Source organism: Danio rerio, chromosome 1, assembly GCF_052040795.2.
Source record: "Danio rerio strain M-AB ecotype USA chromosome 1, GRCz13ab, whole genome shotgun sequence".
NCBI lineage: Eukaryota > Metazoa > Chordata > Actinopteri > Cypriniformes > Danionidae > Danio > Danio rerio.
In genome coordinates, this window is record NC_141021.1 from 15,862,112 (window position 1) to 15,884,068 (window position 21,957).

The 21,957-nt window shown below is 34.6% G+C and overlaps 3 protein-coding genes across 3 annotated transcripts in view; 1 reads left to right on the forward strand and 2 right to left on the reverse strand.

The window, feature by feature from the left end:
- The window catches only part of LOC147846724 (serine/threonine-protein kinase pim-3-like), a 35,230-nt gene extending 24,073 nt beyond the window's left edge, over positions 1-11,157 (forward strand). Inside the window, exons 2-9 of the mRNA XM_087236945.1 lie at positions 9,058-9,102; positions 9,341-9,598; positions 9,716-9,798; positions 9,912-9,962; positions 10,035-10,407; positions 10,532-10,711; positions 10,784-10,879; positions 10,977-11,157. Coding sequence (XP_087093071.1) covers positions 9,087-9,102; positions 9,341-9,598; positions 9,716-9,798; positions 9,912-9,962; positions 10,035-10,407; positions 10,532-10,711; positions 10,784-10,875 — 1,053 coding nt within the window. The 5' untranslated portion in view covers positions 9,058-9,086 and the 3' untranslated portion in view covers positions 10,876-10,879; positions 10,977-11,157. The remainder of the gene's footprint in view (positions 1-9,057; positions 9,103-9,340; positions 9,599-9,715; positions 9,799-9,911; positions 9,963-10,034; positions 10,408-10,531; positions 10,712-10,783; positions 10,880-10,976) is intronic.
- On the reverse strand, positions 2,928-6,314 carry LOC147846727 (uncharacterized). The gene is made up of 4 exons (XM_087236990.1): positions 5,269-6,314; positions 4,989-5,141; positions 3,706-3,755; positions 2,928-3,487 (listed from the first exon to the last, which is right to left on the reverse strand). Exons 1-4 carry the CDS (start codon positions 5,537-5,539, stop codon positions 3,359-3,361), a joined length of 603 nt encoding a protein of 200 aa, XP_087093116.1. The 5' UTR covers positions 5,540-6,314; the 3' UTR covers positions 2,928-3,358.
- Positions 11,158-14,739: 3,582 nt separating the features above from the next.
- Positions 14,740-17,439, reverse strand: LOC147846728 (uncharacterized; the record flags this gene model as incomplete). The annotated part of the gene is made up of 4 exons (XM_087238363.1): positions 14,740-15,164; positions 15,271-15,314; positions 15,827-15,985; positions 17,418-17,439. Coding segments are annotated over 4 exons (339 nt in total), but the record flags the coding sequence as incomplete, so codon positions are not given.
- Positions 17,440-21,957: the final 4,518 nt, after the last annotated feature.

Sequence of the window (21,957 nt, forward strand, 5' to 3'; positions counted from 1 at the left end):
AGACCATATCTGGGCCAAGTCTCTGCCAAGTTAATAACTCATAACTGGGCCTGAACTGGGCCAGATAGGTTGGTGTGTCACGATTGCAATGAAATTGATAAACCCATGGAGTGATGCGCTTTAGGCACACTATGGGCATGCTTTTTCTCAAAGTGACCTGATTGGTAGAATTTTTTTTCTTTACTCAAAAATGATTTTAGTGTATTTTAAATGTGGGTCAAGACTGGCCAAACTCACATGGCCCACTTATCAAATTTTTAAATCTGGGCCAAATACTACGTTTTTCATGTGGCCCAAATCTTGTGTGCCGCCTTAAAAACGGTGCCACCTCTGCCAAACCTGGGCCATGTTTGGCCCACATGCTGTATGCCAGTGCCGGATAAATGCCTGATGAGCCAGCTTTTTGCCAAATCTGGGCCAGAATTCTTTGCTACTAGGGTGCTTGCTCTAGGAGCATTGCCAATTTATTGATGTAGATATTAAAGAGTGTTGGTAACAGTGGGCAGCCCTGTCTCACACCCTGCCCCTAAGTGAAGAATTCTGTTCTCTATTTTCCAATTTTAATTGCGCATTGATTGTTTGAATAGATTGTTTTTATAATGTTGTATGTTTTGCCGCCAATACCTAATTCTAGAAGTTTAGACAGCACACCTTCATGCCAATTTGAATCAAACTCTTTCTAAAAATCTACAAAGCAAATATTTAGTTTTTGTTTTGATGGACGTATTTGTCTATCAGAGTCTGAAGGGTGAAGATATGGTCTGATTTTGATCATTCATATGGTATGAATTTGGCAGAAACCTCATCTGTCTTATGCTGAGGACATTGTACTTTGTAAGGAAGCCTGTTAGTCTGGTGTTGATACTGCAAAACAACTTCCCCAGATTACTGTTTACACAGATGCTTCACTAATTGTTAGTGTCTGATCTGTATCCACTTTTGAATATGGCCGTTAATAATCCTTTATTCCTTATACTCTCTCTCTCTCTCTCTCTCTCTCTCTCTCTCTCTCTCTCTCTGTCTCTATCTATCTATCTATCTATCTATCTATCTATCTATCTATCTATCTATCTATCTATCTATCTATCTATCTATCTATCTATCTATCTATCTATCTATCTATCTATCTATCTATCTATCTATCTATCTATCTATATAAGCACATCTTTAAGCATGTTTGTAATGTTTTTATGCGTTAGTCTCTTCTCTCTTTATGTGACAGGCATCAATGTAATGTGCTGTTAGTAAGATACAATCTGCTTTTTTACTGTTATAAAACATGTTGAAGTTTTAGAGATACAGACCACAGTCTGCCACAGATAAAATAGATAACCACAGAGAAGGGCTGATATTGACAGAACTTGCAACTCAGAGAGAGCCGCATCTGCCCACAATGTGCCCAAGCAGAGGTGGAGACGAAGGAACACTTCTTCACCCACTGCACACACTATCAGCACCATCAGGGAATCAATTTACACCAAATTCCAGCTCCTTTACCCTGAATTCACTAAAATCACTGTGGTCAGTCTGTTTTATTGTCTAACTCAGTGAATTCGGGAAAAAGGAGATCTAACAAGATGTAACAAGATGATTAAGGAGATGTGCCTCCATCTGTGCCTGCTAGTTGACAGCCCAAAAAACATGCTTGGAATAATGAGTACATTGTGCAGGATGTGCCATATGTATTTCTCTATTTATGCATGTATGCATGTATATTTGTTTGTTTAATACTGTATATAATTTAAATACAGTTTTGTATTTATTTTATTTAAAATAGTTTGTTATTAACTGCATAAATATCACAGCAGTTGCCTATAATACAAAGTTATAAGTCAAACTTTCTAGTCTCTAGTTGACATCAATCAAATTCTGAAGGGCCATTTGAATTTTGAGCACTGAATTTTAGAAGGACACTTCAATGTGGTGGTCATTTTTGCTTTTACATATGCAGTTTGGAACACACCGCCTGACTGGCGTTAAGGACTCTTATTTTGAAGTGTTTTTTACTCTTCTTTTTATTGTTACTTCCTGTATTTAGTTCCTTTTTGGTTCCTGTTTCTAGCACCTGCTCCTTATCTTATGTATTTATACCCCAGTAATCTCCCATCTCCTTGGTCTCCTTTTTTTTGTAAATTTGTTTTTAATTGTGTCTGACATTTCTTCTTTCTAAAACAGCCATGAAGACCATTTCTAATAAGCGCTACCAATGTTTCCTGCAAACTTAAACAAAATAAATGAAACTGTATTTGTGATGCATCTTCATCCAGTCTGTAGAATGAATGATAATCTCCATTAAGCAAGCCGTTGCTAACACTGCATGCATACAAACCACATAAGCATTTACACACAATCGACCTCTTTCCTGTCCTATTTCTGTCTCCTGTTCTGTCTCACACAACCACTAGCCTGAATGTAAGCATTTGTGGTTGAGACTCAATCTTTAACTGAGAACATGACAAGACCCTTTCTCAAAAACCAAACAAATGTATAAATAAAAACAGACCAGACAAATAGGTCAGAAAAAGCTTCATAACTTAATAACTGAGGGACCAAACATTTTAAAAAGTCAAATCAATTAAGTTTCATTTTAATATATAAACGTATGCTAGAGAATCAAAAGTACAGTTTAAAAAGGCAAGTTCAAATGCATCAGTCTTGAAGACTGCATCTTACAACTAAACATCACCTAAAATGGTCATGCTTGTAGCTTTTCTGTTTCATTTAAAAATGGTAAGACCATGCTAAATTTTAAGATTACCCAATTACACGTAAATAATCTCAGATAAACAATGCGATCGTCAAGTTTAAGGATACTATAATTATCATAAACACTTGACACCTCACACAGGATATGCACTTTTACCTCATGTTGTGTTGGTCATCATCACTGTGTGTCAATAAAGACTGAAAACATGCTAAAACACTCACTGAAAATATAAGGTTTTATTTGTCAATCTTTTACTGTTTGTACAGAACCACAATACTTTATTTTAATCAGAGATTTAATAACGGATACAAAAACAAAATAGCTGAGAAAAAGAAACAGCAATAAAGGCATTTAATGTAATGAAAAAATCTAAACCAATAATACAATGGCAGGTCATACATACACTTTGTGCATCACATTGTGAGGAAAAAACACAACAAAAATAAGGTATGCATCTTACTACACTTGTATTCAATTATATTTTATTTTATTTTATTTAAGGCAGAAACAAAATTGTGAAACGAATTTCCCAACCTTCAGCAAATTTGCTAATTCTTTTGAATTCAAACTATGATCCAGCATAGATGTCCTTACCCGAACTAGAAAAACCTGCCATTAACAAGATTATGGTACATGTAATTTTCTAATCTATTAAGTTTTGTAACTGACCTGAGAATATATACTGAACTCAGAACTTCGCTCTTGTGTTTTTTTGTGTTGTATTTGTCTTCTGGTCCTCACATCCAAAGATACATTACACAACTCTTGTTCACTATTCTCCTGGAAGAACAAATAATGTGGGCTTTTATTATGTGTGTGAATATATATATATATATATATATATATATATATATATATATATATATATATATATATATATATATATATATATATATATATATAAATATATATATATATATATATATAGTAAATTTTTATCCAAAACATTTTAAGCAAAAGGAAATATTTTTTTTCTGGTACAGTAGTTTGTATCATACCTCTGCAAATCTTGCACCTCTTAGCTTGCATTTTTGATCATGTGGAGAACCTAAAACGGAAGATTTAAAATGAGAACAGCACATTTATATATACAGTTGAAGTCAGAATTATTTTAATTTTTTTTTTATATTTTCCAACTGATGTTTAACAGAGCAAGGAAATTTTCACAGTATGTCTGATCATATTTTTTCTTCTGGAGAAAGTCTTATTTTTTTTATTTCGGCTAGAATAAAAGCAGTTTAAAAATTTTTAAAAACAATTTTAAGGACAATATTATTAGCTCCATTAAGCTTTTCTTTTTTCGAGTCTACAGAACAAACCATCAATATACAATAACTTGCTTAATTACCCTAAACTGCCTAGTTAACCTGATTTAACCTAGTTAAGCCTTTAAAAGTCACTTTAAGCTGTATAGAAGTGCCTTAAAAATATCTAGGAAAATATTATTTACTGTCATAATGGCAAAGATAAAATAAATTAGTTATTAGAGATGAGTTATTAACACTAATATGTTTAGAAATGTGGTGAAAAAATCTGTTCTCCGTTAAAAAGAAATTGGGGGAAAAAATAAACAAGGGGGTGAACATATTATGACATATTATTATTATTTTGCTTACCCCATTGGCAATCTGCTTTAAAGTAAAACTAACTTAATTTTTATTATATTATTTTTAAAACAAGACGAAATGTTTTGTTTGTTTAGAAAATGCTTCCTGATTTAAGAATTTCAAGATGTTTGTTCTAGGAACAAGACAAAAATCAAAGTAAGAAAAGCATTTTTTGCAGTGCAGCTTAATGAAGATGCTGATTTGACTCTGCAGCAGGACATGGAACGTGCTCACACTACCAAAAGTACTAACAGCTGGTTTAAAGATAATGGTATCGCAATGTATCATTGGTCACCAAACTTGCCGGACCATAAACTCCTAGAGAATTCATGTGGAATTGTGAAGAGTAAGATGTGAGACACCAGACAGACACCACATCCAGTATTTCTGTGTTAAAAGTCCCTTTTGATTGGTCTTATTCTATATTCTAATTTTCCAAGATACTGAATTTAGAGATATTAATCATCAAGAAATAAATGAAAAGAAACAAACATGAAGCTAGTCAATTTGCCTTGACTGTACATTTCCATCATCAGAGGTTATGCAAAGGCGATGCTTTTAAGTTTATACCTTTTAAAAGAAATGCCTTGTTTATAAAAACAGAGCTCACTGACAAAACCATTTATCTGTATATTAAACCATGGCAGCAAAGTGTATTAATCTGTGAAAATTACCTGTAGTTTTCTTCTGACAGAGGCAGTAGACACAGATGGAGAAGAGGAGAACACACAGCGAACACACACTGAACAGCAGATTCCAGCAGAAAACACACTCTGAGACAGCAGGAGGAGTGGAGGTGCTGTTCAAGAGCTCAGAACAGGGCGTCTCTTTCTCAAGATGAAACAAACACGAATGAATCAATGAATGTTCATTAAAATATGTTTGTTCTGTTTGTCTTGCTTCCTGGAAAGCTCTCCAGAAACTACAAAACAACCAGCAGAAGTTATTTCTTACCAGCAAAAGAGAGACGTGTTGTTCGGTTTCCATTATTGTACACTGCAGATCCAGAGATGACGCCTCTTTCATCCTTATTGATGGAGTTTTTCACATTTGCACAGTAGTACAGCCCCAGATCAGAGACACTGATGTTAGTAATGTTTAGATCATAGGAATTACTGGCAGGGTTGTGGACGAAGCTGAAATGCTTAATTGTATCAAATATTCTATAATCCATCACTAAAGAGGGCTGGTTTTTATGAGAGCAGTTTCTTATCCACACAATCATGAAGCCATAAATAACTGAGCGATCACAGTAAAGAGTGATGTTTTCTCCTGCTCTGACGTTTATCACCACTTCTTCTCCAAAGATTTGTTTGTGACTGATTAAAGTAACTATAAAAGCAGACAAATAACTGTCAAGCACTTGTAATTTCACATACACAAACACTGAGCATATTACTGAAAAATTATTTATATATTTAAATCTCAAAACAGTTTAAGTATAATTATTCTTACACATGAGTGCGATGAGAGTAAGTTGTGGCATCTCCATGGCAGTGAGTGATTGTGAATTACTGACACTGCTGAGGGTCTTCATGCAGACCAGCGGCTCTTATCTGATTGGTTCACGTCAATGGAAAGTTATACTTAAAAACATCCTGTGTCAGGAGGGTTTGGCTTTCCATTTGGGTTATTATTTGATGTACAATGAACAGTGAAATATAGTGTTGTCCAATCTCAGCTGTCTTAAAAATGTCTTTGTGATCAGGCACTTGATTAACTCATGAAATAAAAGAAGTCAACAGGAAATAAAAATACTGCTCAAACCCTTCATCAGTAAACGGAGACAGATTTAGCTTGTATGAACACAGATAGAGTCGCATCAGAAACGTTTGATTATAATCACTAAAATATGTCTTTTGAACTGAAATGAAATAATATAATTGATCTTTTTCTTTGTGTTGCTGCTGTAATTGAGGGTTTTTATGTTTGTTTTGTTTAATAGGTCAAAACTGGAAGTGATGAAGGAACAGCATCTGAACATGTAAAAACAGGAAACCCACAAGCCCCGTTCAGAGCCTGTACAGTTCATCCTCTTCACATTAGCGTTTACAATTCACTGATCTGATAAGATCTCTTAGATCATTGTCACAAAGCACAGATTTTCCATTAGGCTTTCTTTAGTCTTGTGTATTGATTAATGTGCGCGAGGGCAACTATTGGTTTAATGAGGGAGTTTTCTGAGAGATGAAGAGCTGTAAAGTGAGTGTTCAATTACAAAAAGAAATGATTATACAAACTCAGTGTTTCCTTTTATTAACATTGACAAAACCGTATTACTTTAAAAGAAATATGATTATCAAAGCATGTCTTAGAGCGAATAAGCCCAACAGGTTTTTTATGTAATCGCCTTTTATCTTAATTTATATATAAAATAAATGTTTAATTAGTAATCACTACTGATGGGTTAGATTTTCAATATTCAATATTGTTCAGTAATTATTCAGCAGTAATTAAACATCTCTGTATTTCCTCCTGCAGATGTGGTTCAGTCAGTTCAGCACTGCAGGGAGCTGTCCATTGTGCTGAATTTACTCCACACTAAACTCTCTTCTCACATTAAATTCATTATAAGTGTCTGATCAGTGAACAGGATACTGTCATTTCTCAACAACTAAAGAAGGTCTAATGTAGAAATTAAAAGATAATAGGAAATACAGCAGATGGATTTGCTTTATGAAAGGAAATTTTGTTGAATGATTATTACAATTTGGTTTAAATGTTGAATGTTGCACTCGTATATGTTGCATTGCTCTGCTCTTCTTTAAATAAATCAAACCTCAGTTGTGTGCTGTTTACACTGTCTCTGATTCATGGCACGTATTTTAATGAATCAGACTTTTGCATCTTCAGTTTCTCATCAATTCCAAGTCATGAAAATAATAAAAGCAACATTTACAGCTGCAGCGTGCACTAAATATTTTCTTACTTTTCTTATTTCTGTTTTTGTCTAACCACAGTTTATCTCATGCATTGATGTGTGTATTGAGCATGCAAGATCACCAGCTTGATCACAAACAGTTTTAGGACATTCAGTCTGTTGCATGCCTGAATAAAAACACTTGTGGTTTGTGTTCTCGCCTAGCTTTTCACAGCAACTGCAACATCACTGCACCAGGAGCGTCAGTAAAGACCAAGAAGAAGAAGAAGAAACACAGCACTGAGCCTGAAAGCTGATGTACTGTAGGCTGCAAGCAGAATCCTTTATGACCCAGAGATAATTTAATATAAAAAATGTATATCAATATAATAAATGAATCATATTATTAATCATATTATTCATTTTATAAATAATTTTTAACTACATTCAAAAAATAGAAACCTGTTTACCTTTAATATGTTTACTTTAATTAACTTTGATATATTTTTACTACTGTAAACTGGTGTATAAAATCAGGCCGCTTCAATGCAGACTTTGCACCCTTAACAGAAGTTCAGAAGCTCAAATCACATCAAATCATCAAACGTAATGACAAACGAGAGATGTTTTTCTGAATAAAATACAATCTTTTTTTGTTTTAATATAAATGAACAAGGCTAGATAGGTTAGGAAAAATCTAGCAAACGTATAAGCTAATTGTCATTACAGACCTTGTGATAGTAATTTAGCTTATTGAAAGCTGTATATTAGTGATGAAAACAGCTATTTAGATTCATACAAACAGAAATAATGTATTTATAAACTTGCACCTTTCTGCTGTGGACGCCATCTTGTGGTCAGACACGGGAACTCATTCGGCAGGTGAACTTTTGTGCTTTCTAGCCGTTGAGTGAACACAAAGTCCCTTAAAAAGCCTTCACATACATCCAAAATAACGAAAACATTAATAAAACTTAATAATATTAAATCTGAAAACAAGAGCAAATGAAAAGTACATAAATATGACTGAACCATGTAGCCTACCAGATGATGATACAAACGGCCATGTGATCTGAAATCGTGCGTAGACCATAGACTGTAAAATATAGGCATAGACATAGAAATTGTGAACGATTTAATTTACTTTCTATTATTTACAATAATAAACTTTTTTTAAAACTTATATTCCTAATATCTACGTGAGCAGTTAGCACTGTACGTGTAATTAAACAGCATGCACTTACATTGCTTGGGCCACTAATAGAAAATATATGAGTTAATTTTATTATTTTAATTTAATTAATTCCTAAATAGCTGTACATTTTACAAAGTCAAACCTTGTCAAACCAATCTTGCTCATTTAGCATTATTATTACAGTTTCGTGAATTATAAATTAATTGATTTAAACTTCATTATTATTATTATTATTATTATTATTATTATTATTATTATTACTATTATTATTATTATAACTATGTTATTTATTATTATTAATTATTTATTATTTATATGTTGAGATGAGATGAATCGTTTACTCACGTGATTCAGATTGGCGATTCAAATTGTGGTTGCTATAGCAACGCGTGTTATGATTTGACTCCATATATAAACACCTAGACTCGCCGCTATCTGTTGATTGAGGAGAGGCGAATTTCTGAGACATTTGCTGAGGATTACTGTGCTGATACTGCGATTCTTCAAGGAGACCAGAGAATTTCTGACAGAAGACTTTTATTTTACAAGGAGATCGACGCTCAGAGCTGAAATTATTCCTTTTGACACGTTTTGTTGCTCTTTTGTTGTGTTTATTTTGATTTTGATCTTGTTTTTATTGTTTTTATTGACATTTTTATTGATATTTGATCTTTGTTCTTGTTTTCAGGTTTGCTGGAGTTTGGAGGAGTTTGTCAGATGGGTGAAAACCGCAGTGAGTGTTTTAGTTTTTATTTGTTTATGATCAATCATGATATGATGTTGTGTAATGTTTGGGGAAATGTGATGTAAATAAACTGGTACAAATGAACCCATTTCAACACAACTGTTCCCCGATATAAGTGATCAGATGTCTTTTATTCTCTGTAGATGCAGCTACTAAAGTTAATTGTTGATTAATTCTTATAATCTTATAATAAACGTGATATGTGTTGTTGTTGTCGTTGTCTCAGGCCGCTCCAGATCCAGGAGTTCTGCTTTCATCCAGGCAGCTGTTCAGGACGTCAGGACACATGATGGTGATGGTGAAACCCAGACCGTGAGCCAAGAGCTTGATGGATTTCTCGCACCTCTGCCTTCCCTGTTGGCCAAATCTGTGTCCACAGATCAGGGTAACAGGAAGAGGAAGCGGCAGAGCGGCAGCCAGCAAACACCAGAAGATGAACGTCCGTCCACCTCATCTAGAAGAGCTCTCAAACGCTCTCGCAGAGGTCAGAATGGCTTATTGAAGAAGTGATGATGATGTTTCAGTAATGCTCTTTTACAGTTTTCTCTACTGCTGCATGTTTTCTTTGAACACACATTTCTACTGCTCCTCTGTGTTGCAGACGCGTATGCAAAGGGCCCACTGCTGGGAGACGGTGGATTTGGCTCTGTGTTTGCTGGGATGCGCAGGTCTGATGGACTGCCAGTAAGTCGTTTTCTCCGCTCTTCATTCAAACAGCCTTTAGAAATCCTGATCTCAGTAAATGTGATGTGTGAGGATCAGGCAGGTGTGATTTATTATGCTTTATCTGTCTACAGGTCGCCATCAAGTATGTGTCTAAAGAGCGGACACAGAGGAGACTGAGAGTTGTGAGTTCAGTGTGAACCTGTTGTTGTGTTTGATGTTTCATTGGGTTCTGAATCCAATCGTTTGTCCTGCAGGAAGGTCAGGGTCGGCTGCCGCTGGAGGTGGCACTGATGACCCGCGTCAATTCAGCTCCTGCCTGCCCCAACGTCCTGCAGCTGCTAGACTGGTTTGACCGTCCCAGACGCTACATCCTGATCCTGGAGCGTCCGGATCCCTGCCAAGACCTCCAGAGCTACTGTGAGGAGAACGACTGTCTGGATGAGGGTCTGGCCAAGAAAGTGCTGGTGCAGCTGATCGCGGCTCTGAAACACTGCGAGAGCCGCGGAGTCCTGCACCGGGACGTCAAGCCAGAGAACCTGCTGATCTCCACAGAGTCCCAGGACATCAAGCTGCTGGACTTCGGCTGTGGAGATCTGCTCAAGCGCTCGGCCTACAAATACTTCGCAGGTGGGTTTGTGTTGCAGAAGGAAACACTCTGTGGATGTTTGTGAGCTTTTGATGATCCACCAAAGGGAATTTGTGTGTGCTGGAGTGTTTTGAACGGGTGTTTGTGTCTCCTTGTGTCTCTCAGGAACTATTCAATACGCTCCACCTGAGTGGTTCTGCAGACAGCGCTACCATGCGGGTCCAGCTACGGTGTGGTCAGTAGGAGTGACCCTCTTCAACATCCTGTGCAACCGTTTCCCCTTCGGAGGCTCACTGAGGGTCACGTCCAGGAGCAAACTGACCTTCCCCATAACTCTGTCAACAGGTAAGAGACTCACTGAGAGATCAGCAGAAGTGTGTTGCTCTGTGTTTCTGAACACGGTGTTGTGTGTATCAGAGTGCCGTCAGCTGATTGGCTGGTGTCTCAGTCCAGCGGCGGCTGATCGGCCCAGTTTGGACGATATTGAGCGCCATCCCTGGTTACAGTGAACAGGTGGCCAGTGACTTGACACTTATCTGAGTGACGCACTCATGGCTTTGATTGTGTTGTTAGGGTCAGTCTGGATTAATGATCTTAATGATTTGTGTAGGGTGAGCAGGAGTCACACAGGAAGTGCAGAGAACTGCTTCCTGATCACCTGCAGAATGAGGAGTGGGCATTAACTAATGGCCGACTCACCCAGGGCCGGGGCCCCTTTACCTGCACTAAGCCACCGCTTCAGACGACTTTAATGTTAATAGGGATTTTAATAATAAACTTATTATTTAGACAAATAATCCAGGTGTAGTGTCTTCCTAGAGTGACTGGAGAGAGCTCAAATAAAGGGAGAGTTCACACAGAAATCCAGATTTACTCACTGTTTACTCAAACTCAAGCGGTTTCAAATCTTTAAGAGTTTCTTGTTTTCTGTTTTGCACAAAATAAAATGTTTTGAAGAAGCTGAAAACCTGTAACCGTTGACTTTCATAGTAGCAAAAACAAACAAGTCAATGGGTACAGCTTTTCAGCTTTCTTCAAAATATCTTCTTTTGTATTGAACAGAATAAAGAAACTCAAACAGGTTTGGAGCAAGTGAAAGGGAGTTAATGATACAGAATTGTTATTTTGGGGTGAACTATCCATTTAAGTCCTCTTAATGGAGGTTTTCATAATGGTTTTAAAATGAAGATTGCAGCTCTACTGACTGAGGCTAAAGGTGTGATGAAATATTGTTTTGGTTGTTATTCCATTAAATGATCTTATAGATCTATAATATATAAGTTTTGGTGGAGTTGTTGTGGTAATTTGCCCACAGTAGCAGTAAAACCTCTGAAATGGTGTACACATCTGATGATCTAAGACCTAGTTTTTTGTTTTTTTAATATTAGGAATGTTCAGAGCTCTGTTAGATGTACATTTGCATTCTACATTTCTGTTGTTGTAGCAGGGAGATGTTTGTTTTGTGGCATGAAAAGAGTTTAAGAACTTCAGTTTTAGCTGGGAGTACTACTGCATATGCACTCATGTGATTGGCTTAAATTATATTAAACTGAGAGACCCAGAAACAACACTGAGTCCTTTCTGAGACTGCAAGTCAAATATTCTGAAAAAACATTTAACCTTTCTTAAATGTATTTACATTTTTAATCATTAAAAACTTACAATATTAGAATCAATGTAAATAGGATGCAGATGCCAGAACATTGTCATTAACACTCTTTTGAATCATATTTCTACTAAAGAACAATGACTTTAGTTTACTCTACTTTACATTCTGCTGGTTCTGACATAAGAATAAATACTGAAGTCTGAACTCTGAGCTCTTTCATTCCTCTGCCTTTGTTGCTGTGTGGAAGGCATGTCTAATGAAGCATAACACACTTCATCACCAGCCTGAAACAGAATATATTTAATTAAAATAATAAACAAATAAATAAACAAATAAATATATTACATTATATTGATGTAATTTATGTTGCTGCTAAACTATTGCGAATAATATATATTAAAATTATTCTCAAAATGTGCTCACACCTCAACATGTCTGTTCTCAGCCCCAGAACCTACAGAAACTTAACAAAAGATAAGAATAATTTACATTTTATAATTTGAGATATACATTTTTTACGAATAGCTGATGACCTGTAGTTTTCTTCTGACAGAGGCAGTAGACGCAGATGGAGAAGAGGAGAACACACACCGAACACACACTGAACAGCAGATTCCAGCAGAAAACACACTCTGATGCAGGTGATGTGGAGGTGCTGTTAAACCGTTCAGCACAAGGAGACTCTTGCTCTAAAACAGGCCATTATTAAAGTGAATATATATTTAGTTATTATATTCATTTTATTTTATCTTTACTGATTACACACAATAATGAAAAATATGAGTTTAACACGGATGAATTTGCTAAAAGTGGTTGGAAAATCAGAAGTTAAAGATTCTAATATTAAATACACTATAAATCATCGTTTTACAAAATATAATGAATTTGCTGTTAATTTAATTTAAAGTATTATTAGAAACTAAGATACACTTTAAAAACTAATTATAAACACTTATTTTACTAATATACTTTATTAAATATACATTATTTCTGTATTTGAAGTCGGACTATGGCTGCAGGATTGTGTTGCTTAATTATTTGCAGGACTTTGCATTAATTATCGATAAAATTCATTCAAATAATATTAAAATAATAAAACTTTAGGTAAACATGTAAACTTATCATTAAAGCACAGCTATATTATGAAGAGATAAACTATAATTGACACTAATATTAGCTGTAATCCATAATCATCAAAATGAACTGAAATAAACACTTGAAATAAATTATTCTGAGTGTAATGAATGATTAAATAATTCCCCAGCACGGTTTAATTGAGAAAATATCTTTTGCAACACATTTTTAAACATAATATGTTAAATAAATAATCTCTAATAACTCCTGACACAATATTTTAATAGTTATTTTACAAGACACTAGTATTCAGCTTAAAGTGCAGTTTAAAGGCTCACTGGGTTAATTAGGTTAACTAAAGTTAGTTTAATTTAGGCAAATCATAGGACAACAGTGTTTGGTTCTGTAGCCAAAAAAAAAAAAATCTTACAGGGCTAATAATAATGTGCTTAATTTTTTGTTTGTTTTTATCAAAAACTGTTTTCACTTCAGCCAAACTGAAAAATAAACTTCACTGATCTGATAAGATCTCTTAGATCATTGTCACAAAGCACAGATTTTCCATTAGGCTTTCTTTAGTCTTGTGTATTGATTAATGTGCGCGAGGGCAACTATTGGTTTAATGAGGGAGTTTTCTGAGAGACGAAGAGCTGTAAAGTGAGTGTTCAATTACAAAAAGAAATGATTATACAAACTCAGTGTTTCCTTTTATTAACATTGACAAAACCGTATTACTTTAAAAGAAATATGATTATCAAAGCATGTCTTAGAGCGAATAAGCCCAACAGGTTTTTTATGTAATCGCCTTTTATCTTAATTTATATATAAAATAAATGTTTAATTAGTAATCACTACTGATGGGTTAGATTTTCAATATTCAATATTGTTCAGTAATTATTCAGCAGTAATTAAACATCTCTGTAGCATTTCCTCCTGCAGATGTGGTTCAGTCAGTTCAGCACTGCAGGGAGCTGTCCATTGTGCTGAATTTACTCCACACTAAACTCTCTTCTCACATTAAATTCATTATAAGTGTCTGATCAGTGAACAGGATACTGTCATTTAAAACTTAACTGATTTGTCACAGTTTTATGTTGTTATTTTTTCATGTCATTTTATTATTTATCCCATCAGTTTCTGAATGAAGTAAAGTCTTAATACAATACTTAAATCTGAACACATCATACTTTATGTGTAGTTTATTGTTGTGGTTTCTTTTTAATAAAATAAGAATAAAACTTTAAAGAAATGGTCAGACTTTTTTCCAATACAGGGCACAGAATCATAAAACTATCATCGTCATATAAACTGGACTGATTTTATTAAGTATAATAATGTTGATACATCTCTGAACACAATCTAGTCATGGAGGTAATACACACGGTTTAAACTTTAAGAAACAATCATTATTAAAGTTTCACTCAAAAAAAAAAATAAAACACCACTGAAGAATGAAAACTGACCAATGTTTCATCTTCTACATGTACGTGACATTAATAGGTCTTGGTTATAATTTAGAGGGGGAGAACTGGTGCTGATAAAACGATGTGTGGACAAGTGGTCTTGACAAGTGGTTTTGACGTCGCTTCAGCTATTAGCCACTAGATGGAGCCATTGTTTGTTCATGACTCCCTCTTCAATATTTATTCATGTTCACAGACGCTGATAACTATTAAATATGTTGTGTTAATATTTGAAATAAAAGTGATCATTCATGAGTGAACATTTACATACTCATTTATTTTGAGATATGCAGATGAACTGCAGATACAAACATACACAGCCTTGTGCTGTTATTAATAATCTGCTTTTCTTAATAATCTTTGGACACATTAATATTGTCAAAAATAAAATGTTAAACCCTAAATAATCTGTGGATCACACTGTTCATTTAAAAAAAAAAACATTTGATTGTAATAGATAATGTGCTGTAAATAAAAGCATGTCCACTCAAACTCTATCAGAAATAAGACAGAAAGTAGACTAAGAGCAGTTCATGTGTCAGATGTTGGTGTAGGGATGTTTAGATGTCAGTCGTCTATAAGAGACTTCAGTGTGGACGCAGATCTTTCCAGTCTTACTCGCCTCACACTGATGTTTCTCCACACAATCTGCCTGAAATGATTGACAAGGAGAAAATGGATCAAATAAACTAGTGAAAAACCACATCAGTCCACAATTCATCTTTGATATGGTCAATAAAAGAGTATAAAATAGTTACCATCAAAACATTTGCTTTAAGAATCTCAGCACTCATGTCAGAACCTAAAACACACAAAATGAACCTGATTAATATACTGTAGTAATTTATAGTAAATACTGTAGTGTTTTTGAACTATACTATAGTAAAGGACTTGAATTAATCTGTTGTGGTAATTTTATAGTTTCTGTGGTAATGCAACAACTATAGTAATGTTTACAAACCAATACTCTACTAAATACCACTTTACACCACAGTTTACTATAATAAAAACCAAAGTATTCTACAGTATTTGTCTCAGTTCATCAGTTCAGTAGTAAATACTATATTCTGCTTCAGCATTCTTTAACAGTTTAGTAAATACTATAATATACAGTACAGTATAATACAAATTACTGTAGAATGGGTCAAAAACACTCCAGTATTTACTATAAATTACTGTATTTTCTCATGTGGAAAAGTCTAATAATTACGATTAGAGTCAAAATGTTAAAAGCTAAAAGAACAAATCTTTAAAAAAGCTCTACAGATTCACAGATTTGTTCAAAATAAATGTAAATGTGTCGATGAGCTCTACCTGTAGTTTGAGGACGACAGAAGCAGTAAACACAGATGGAGGACAGGAGTGAGGAGAGGAGAACACACACCGGACACACACTCAACAGCAGCGTCCAGCAGGACACACACTCTGACACTGGAGGAGAAGTGGAGGCGATGGTGGACTCATGTGCAGAAACTGCTGATAAATGAACGATTTAAGACTGAACATCAACATTCTGTATAAGAATAAACACACACAGTTACACACACATTTAATACAATAAATAAACAACAACAAACAAACAATTAATAATCAAATGGTTTTACAGCAGCAGCAGGATATGAAGAATTTATTTGGAAAAACAGAAGCTGTAACTATTTTTATTAATTTTGCTATTTATCATGTTTTTATGTTGTGCATTGAAGTGTACAGTGCAGAAATCATGTTTTTACATGGTGGCGCAGTGGGTAGCACAATCGCCTCACAGCAAGTGTAACGTGAGTTTTCACTGGGTGCTCTGATTTCCCCCACAAGTCCAAAGACATGCGGTGCAGGTGAATTGGGTTGGCTAAATTGTCTGTAGTGTACGTGTGTGTAAATGAGAGCGTATGGGTGTTTCCCAGGGATGGGTTGCAGCTAGATTGGCATTCGCTGGGTAAAACATATGCTGGATGAGTTCATTCCACTGTGACAACCCCTGATTAATAAAGGGACTAAGCAAAAAATAAATAAAAATGAATGAATGAATAAATGAATGAATATTTTACATTGTGTATCGAAGAGTTTATTAACAAAAAACACAATTTATGAAATATTCTATGAACAAAAAAAAAATGAAATGAACTCTTCATATGTGAACTTTTTTAATATAAGTGGCTGAATAATAATCGTACAGAGATGCTGGCAATTTTACTGGCCTGCAATGGGTGAAAACACAATCAACATATATAGTAATATGTTCCAACTAATAACCGGCTTTAAATAATTTAAACAGTAGAGTTCCTCTTTAAGACAGGACTTTGTAAATCTGTACAAAATTTATACAAAAATCAAAAAGAAACACAATTTTTTATAAATACTCATGTACAGTAGAAGTGAACAAGATGGCAGCGAATCTGCTAAAACATAGTCAGTTAAAAACGTTGCTATCAAACATTGTTTAACTGAGTCAGATCAATAGTGAAGGGATTGATCCAATAAACAGGAGGTTTGAGAAAATGTCATGCTAAAAGTATTTTGTAGTATTTTTATAGGCATTTTATTTAATACACGTTGTTACTGCTGTATTTTGTTTTGATATATTTAAAATTAAAGTATTTGGTATTATATTTTAAAATACATTAAAATGTTTTTGCCCATCCTTGATAATTCTGAAATAATAATGATAATAATGCTGACATAATCTGAATAAATGTGATTACATAATGCAAATTAATGATGGCGTGTAAAGCATACAAAACTGTCTAAGATTAGCTCATGTCTTATTTGGTAGATTGGTGACGAAATTAAAAAATATATCAGAAGATGAAATCATTCTTTAAAACATTGTTTAGAGAAAAAAATTTATTCAGAACAGAAAAGAAAAAGATATCGAGTTGCATATAATTAAATAATAATGTCTTCTTACCGGCAAGAAAGAGACGAGTTGTTCGATTTCAATAATAGTAAACCTCAGATCCAGAGATGATCCCTTTTTCATCCTGATTTACCTTATTCTCACCTTTTCCACAGTAGTACAGCCCCAGATCAGAGACACTGATGTTAGTAATACGCAGATCGTAAGAATTGCTGCAATCATTATGTATAAAGCTGAAAGGCTGTAATAGGTCCCATTTCCAACCATAATGTTTGCGCCTATTATGAGAGAGGGTTGATTTTCATGAGAGCAGTTTCTGATCCACACAATGAGGGAACCAGTAGGTGAAGTAGGTAAAGAGAGATCACAGTAGAGAGTGATGTTTTCTCCTGCTCTGACTTTCATCTCCACTTCTTCTCCAGAGATTCTTCTCAGACTGAACAACAAAACACCTGTAAAATAACAAAGTCATTTAAAAAAACTCTTATGATACTTATTCCATACCAACACACACACACACACACACACACACACACACACACACACACACACACACACACACACACACACACACACACACACACACACACACACACACACACACACACAAACATAACATTCACACATATATATATATATATATATATAGCATTATTATTGGATACACATTTAAAAACTTTGCAAATAGATTAGATTAGATTAGATTTTTACTCTTACACATGAGCAGGATGAGAGTAAGTCGTGGCGTCTCCATATCAGTGAGTGATTGTGAGTAACTGACACTGGTGAGGGTCTCAATGCACACAAACAGCTCTTATCTGATTTTTTCATCAACAAAGTTTAACCTAAAAGCTCATGCCTCATTAGGGGGTGGCCTAACATTGGGTTATTTTCTGGTCTTATTAGAAATAACCAATAGCTGGCTTCTTTTGCTGTGATGTGAAAAGAACATCATCAAATCATCATCATCAAACAAGAAGTAAAACGTTATCTTTGACAGATCTGTGTAGTATCAAATAAGCTTACTTCACACACAACATTGTGTGATTTACATTTCAATTGGGGGTCTGCTTCACAAATTTAAATATAATGGCACTAAAATTATATTGCTGCAATCACTTTCAGAAGAATTAAATACAGGGACAGCCATCCTGCCAAATCCAATCCAACAAATCCAATCTTACAGTAAAGTGCTCATTACGTTAAAGTATTTACATATTTAAATTCATATTGAACTACATAACTGATGTACGTGCTATATAGTTACTATTAGAGTTATCTCATACTTGGTTTTGATGACACTCAATTCAGCAACATGTCAAAACAGGAAACCACAGCTTTAGGTCTCTGTAAGCAAACACCTTACAGATGCTTCACAGCTCTAAGTTTATCATTGATCAAAAGTATTTCCTTTAGTCTTTATGTAGTTTCATATGTTGGTTAGGGTGCACATATCTGCACAGGAAGCTGTTTTAATAACTGTGTTACTGTTACTTGGCAAAATTACTGAAATATAGATTTTTTCCCAAACATCTTTTATTTTGTCTTCCTCATCTTCACAAACAGCTCTTATGACAAAGAATGCATGTGTCAACAGGTAAAAAAGGCAACTTTAATTAATCTTTTTAAAACACATTCATCTTAGTTTAGTGCGGATTTCATTCATTTATTTTCTTTTCAGCTCGGATGCCCTTTCAGCTGCAACCCAACACTGGGAAACAACCCTACACTCTTACATTCACACAAAGCAAAAATTGTTCAGAAACGGTGTGAGAAAAACAACAAGATGCAAACTCCACATAGAAAGGCCTCCTGGTCCAGCCGAGACTCAAACTAGCGACCATATTGCTGTAGGGCAACAATTCCACCATAGACTATATATATGTCAAAAAGACACAGGTGTTCCCTTTTAATTCAGCAGATAAATGAAATAACTTCATAGAGTCAAACAGTTTTCTGCAGTGTAGCTTGAGTAAAAGTAGAAGTGTGAATACTTTCTCACCTCTTGGTAGGGGGACATGTTAAGTTTATTTCAGATAATTAACCACTAGACAACAATTGTTCTTTTTTCTATTTCCTTTTTTTGCAACAAGTTTCACAGACACTGCATGCATGAAAAGCAAGTTCACCACAACATAAGCATTAGCAAACAAACTAACCACTGTCCTGTTTGTGCATCATAATGTCTGCACACAAGCAAGACTGAGTGGAAACATTTGTGGTTTAGATGTAATCTTTTAACTGAGAACAAGACCCTACCTTGAGAAAAAAAAGGAGATGAGACACTTGAGTGAAACTTTTATAATGGGTAAATTCCTGCTTTTGATATATTTGATTAAAATTTTATTTAATTCCAATTTCACATGATAAAAAGCAAAACAAAGACTACATCTTACTAAAAAGCTAAAGTCAGCATTTTTCTTTGTATCAGACAGTTTTAGGATATATTTATTACATTTTAAGATTGCCTGTTTGTTTATCTTCATGTTGTTATCTAAACTCACTAGCCCACCTATCAGGCCCAGAGAGCTTACATCTCTCATTCAGCTTAGACATTTCAGGTTTAATCTAAAATTGAGTCACATGAACACTATGATCATTCAGAGAATGAAGAGAAAATGCACACAGTAAAATAAGCAGCATTTCACCATCCCTGTGGATCCACAAAGAATACACCTTTAATACAGCCAAAAATACATAAAATACACTGAGGACGAAAGTATTGAGTTTTCATTCATTCATTATCCTTCGGCTTAGTCCCTTATTTATCAGGTGTTGCCACAGCGAAATAAACCGCCAACTATTCCGGCATATGCTTTTTTCCAGCGGATGCTCTTTCAGCCGCAACGCAGCACTGTACTGGGAAACACCCACACACTTTTGGGGTAATTTTTGGTCTGCCACTCCTAGAAAGCCATTCTCGACTGTTCCATTTGTAGAAACTGACTTTCACTGTGGTTTACCTCAGTCACAAAGTCACAGCTTTTGAGTATTGGTGTTCCTTTTTACATCCATGGATTTAACTGCGTCCACACTAAAAGTGCTAACACCTAGTTTAAAGACTATGCAATCTCTGTGCTTCATTGGCCACCAAAGTTGCCGGACCTAAAACTCATAGAGAATCTGTGTGGTATTGTGAAGAGGAAGATGTGAAACACCAGACAAACACCACTATCAGAGCTGAAGGCCACTATCAGACCTTCATAACAGCAGAGCCACTGACTGATCACCTCCATGCCACATATTATTGCTGAACTAATTCATGTTAAGACAGCTCCAACCAAGTATTGAGTGCTGTACATGTTCATACTTTACAGTAGTCCAGCATTTCTGTGTTAAAGTTCTTTTTATTGGTCTTAAGAATAATTTTAATTATCTGAGATTCAGAATTTGGAGTTTTCATTAGCTGTAAGCCATAATAATCATCAAAATGAACTGAAATAAACACTTGAAATAAATTATTCTGAGTGTAATGAATGATTAAATAATTCCCCAGCACTGTTTAACTGAGAAAATATCTTTTGCAACACATTTTTAAACATAATATGTTAAATAAATAATCTCTAATAACTCATGACACAATATTTTAATAGTTATTTTACAAGACACTAGTATTCAGCTTAAAGTGCAGTTTAAAGGCTCACTGGGTTAATTAGGTTAACTAAAGTTAGTTTAATTTAGGCAAATCATAGGACAACAGTGTTTGGTTCTGTAGTGAAAAAAATCTTACAGGGCTAATAATATGTGCTTAATCTTTTGTTAGTTTTCTTATTAAAAACTGTTTTCACCAGCCAAACTGAAAAAGGTTTTCTAGAAGAACAGAATACATTTCTCTGATCTGATAAGATCTCTTAGATTATTGACAAAAAGCACAGATTTTTCATTAGGTTTTTTTTAGTCTTGAGTGTTCAATTACAAAAAGAAATGACAATACAAACTCAGTGTTTCCTTTTTATTAAGATTAACAAAACTGTAAAACTTTAAAAGAAATATAATTATTAAAGCATGCCTTAGAGCGAATAAGCCCAACAGGTTTTTTTTTATGTAATCATTATTGATGGGTTAGATTTTCAATATGTAACATTGTTCAGTAATTATTCAGCAGTAATTAAACATCTCTGTAGCATTTCCTCCTGCAGATGTGGTTCAGTCAGTTCAGCACTGCAGGGAGCTGTCCATTGTGCTGAATTTACTCCACACTAAACTCTCTTCTCACATTAAATTCATTATAAGTGTCTGATCAGTGAACAGGATACTGTCATTTCTCAACAACTAAAGAAGGTCTAATGTAGAAATTAAAACATAATAGAAAACAGAAACAGATTTACTTGCTTTATGGAAGGAAATTTTGTAAAATGATTAATACAATTTGATTTAAATGTTGAATGTTGCACACTTGAAGGATAGTAGCATCTGTGTGCAAGTCCAATATGAACTAAGGACAACTGATGTTGTGCTGCATCTTCTTTTATTTAAAGGTAACTGTATAGTTACTGATGCAGTGAAAATCTGTTTGCTAATTGTACATACATGAACACATTAATGCATTAAATGACTTTACGTTTTTGTGAGCTAAACTAGGTTTTTGTAA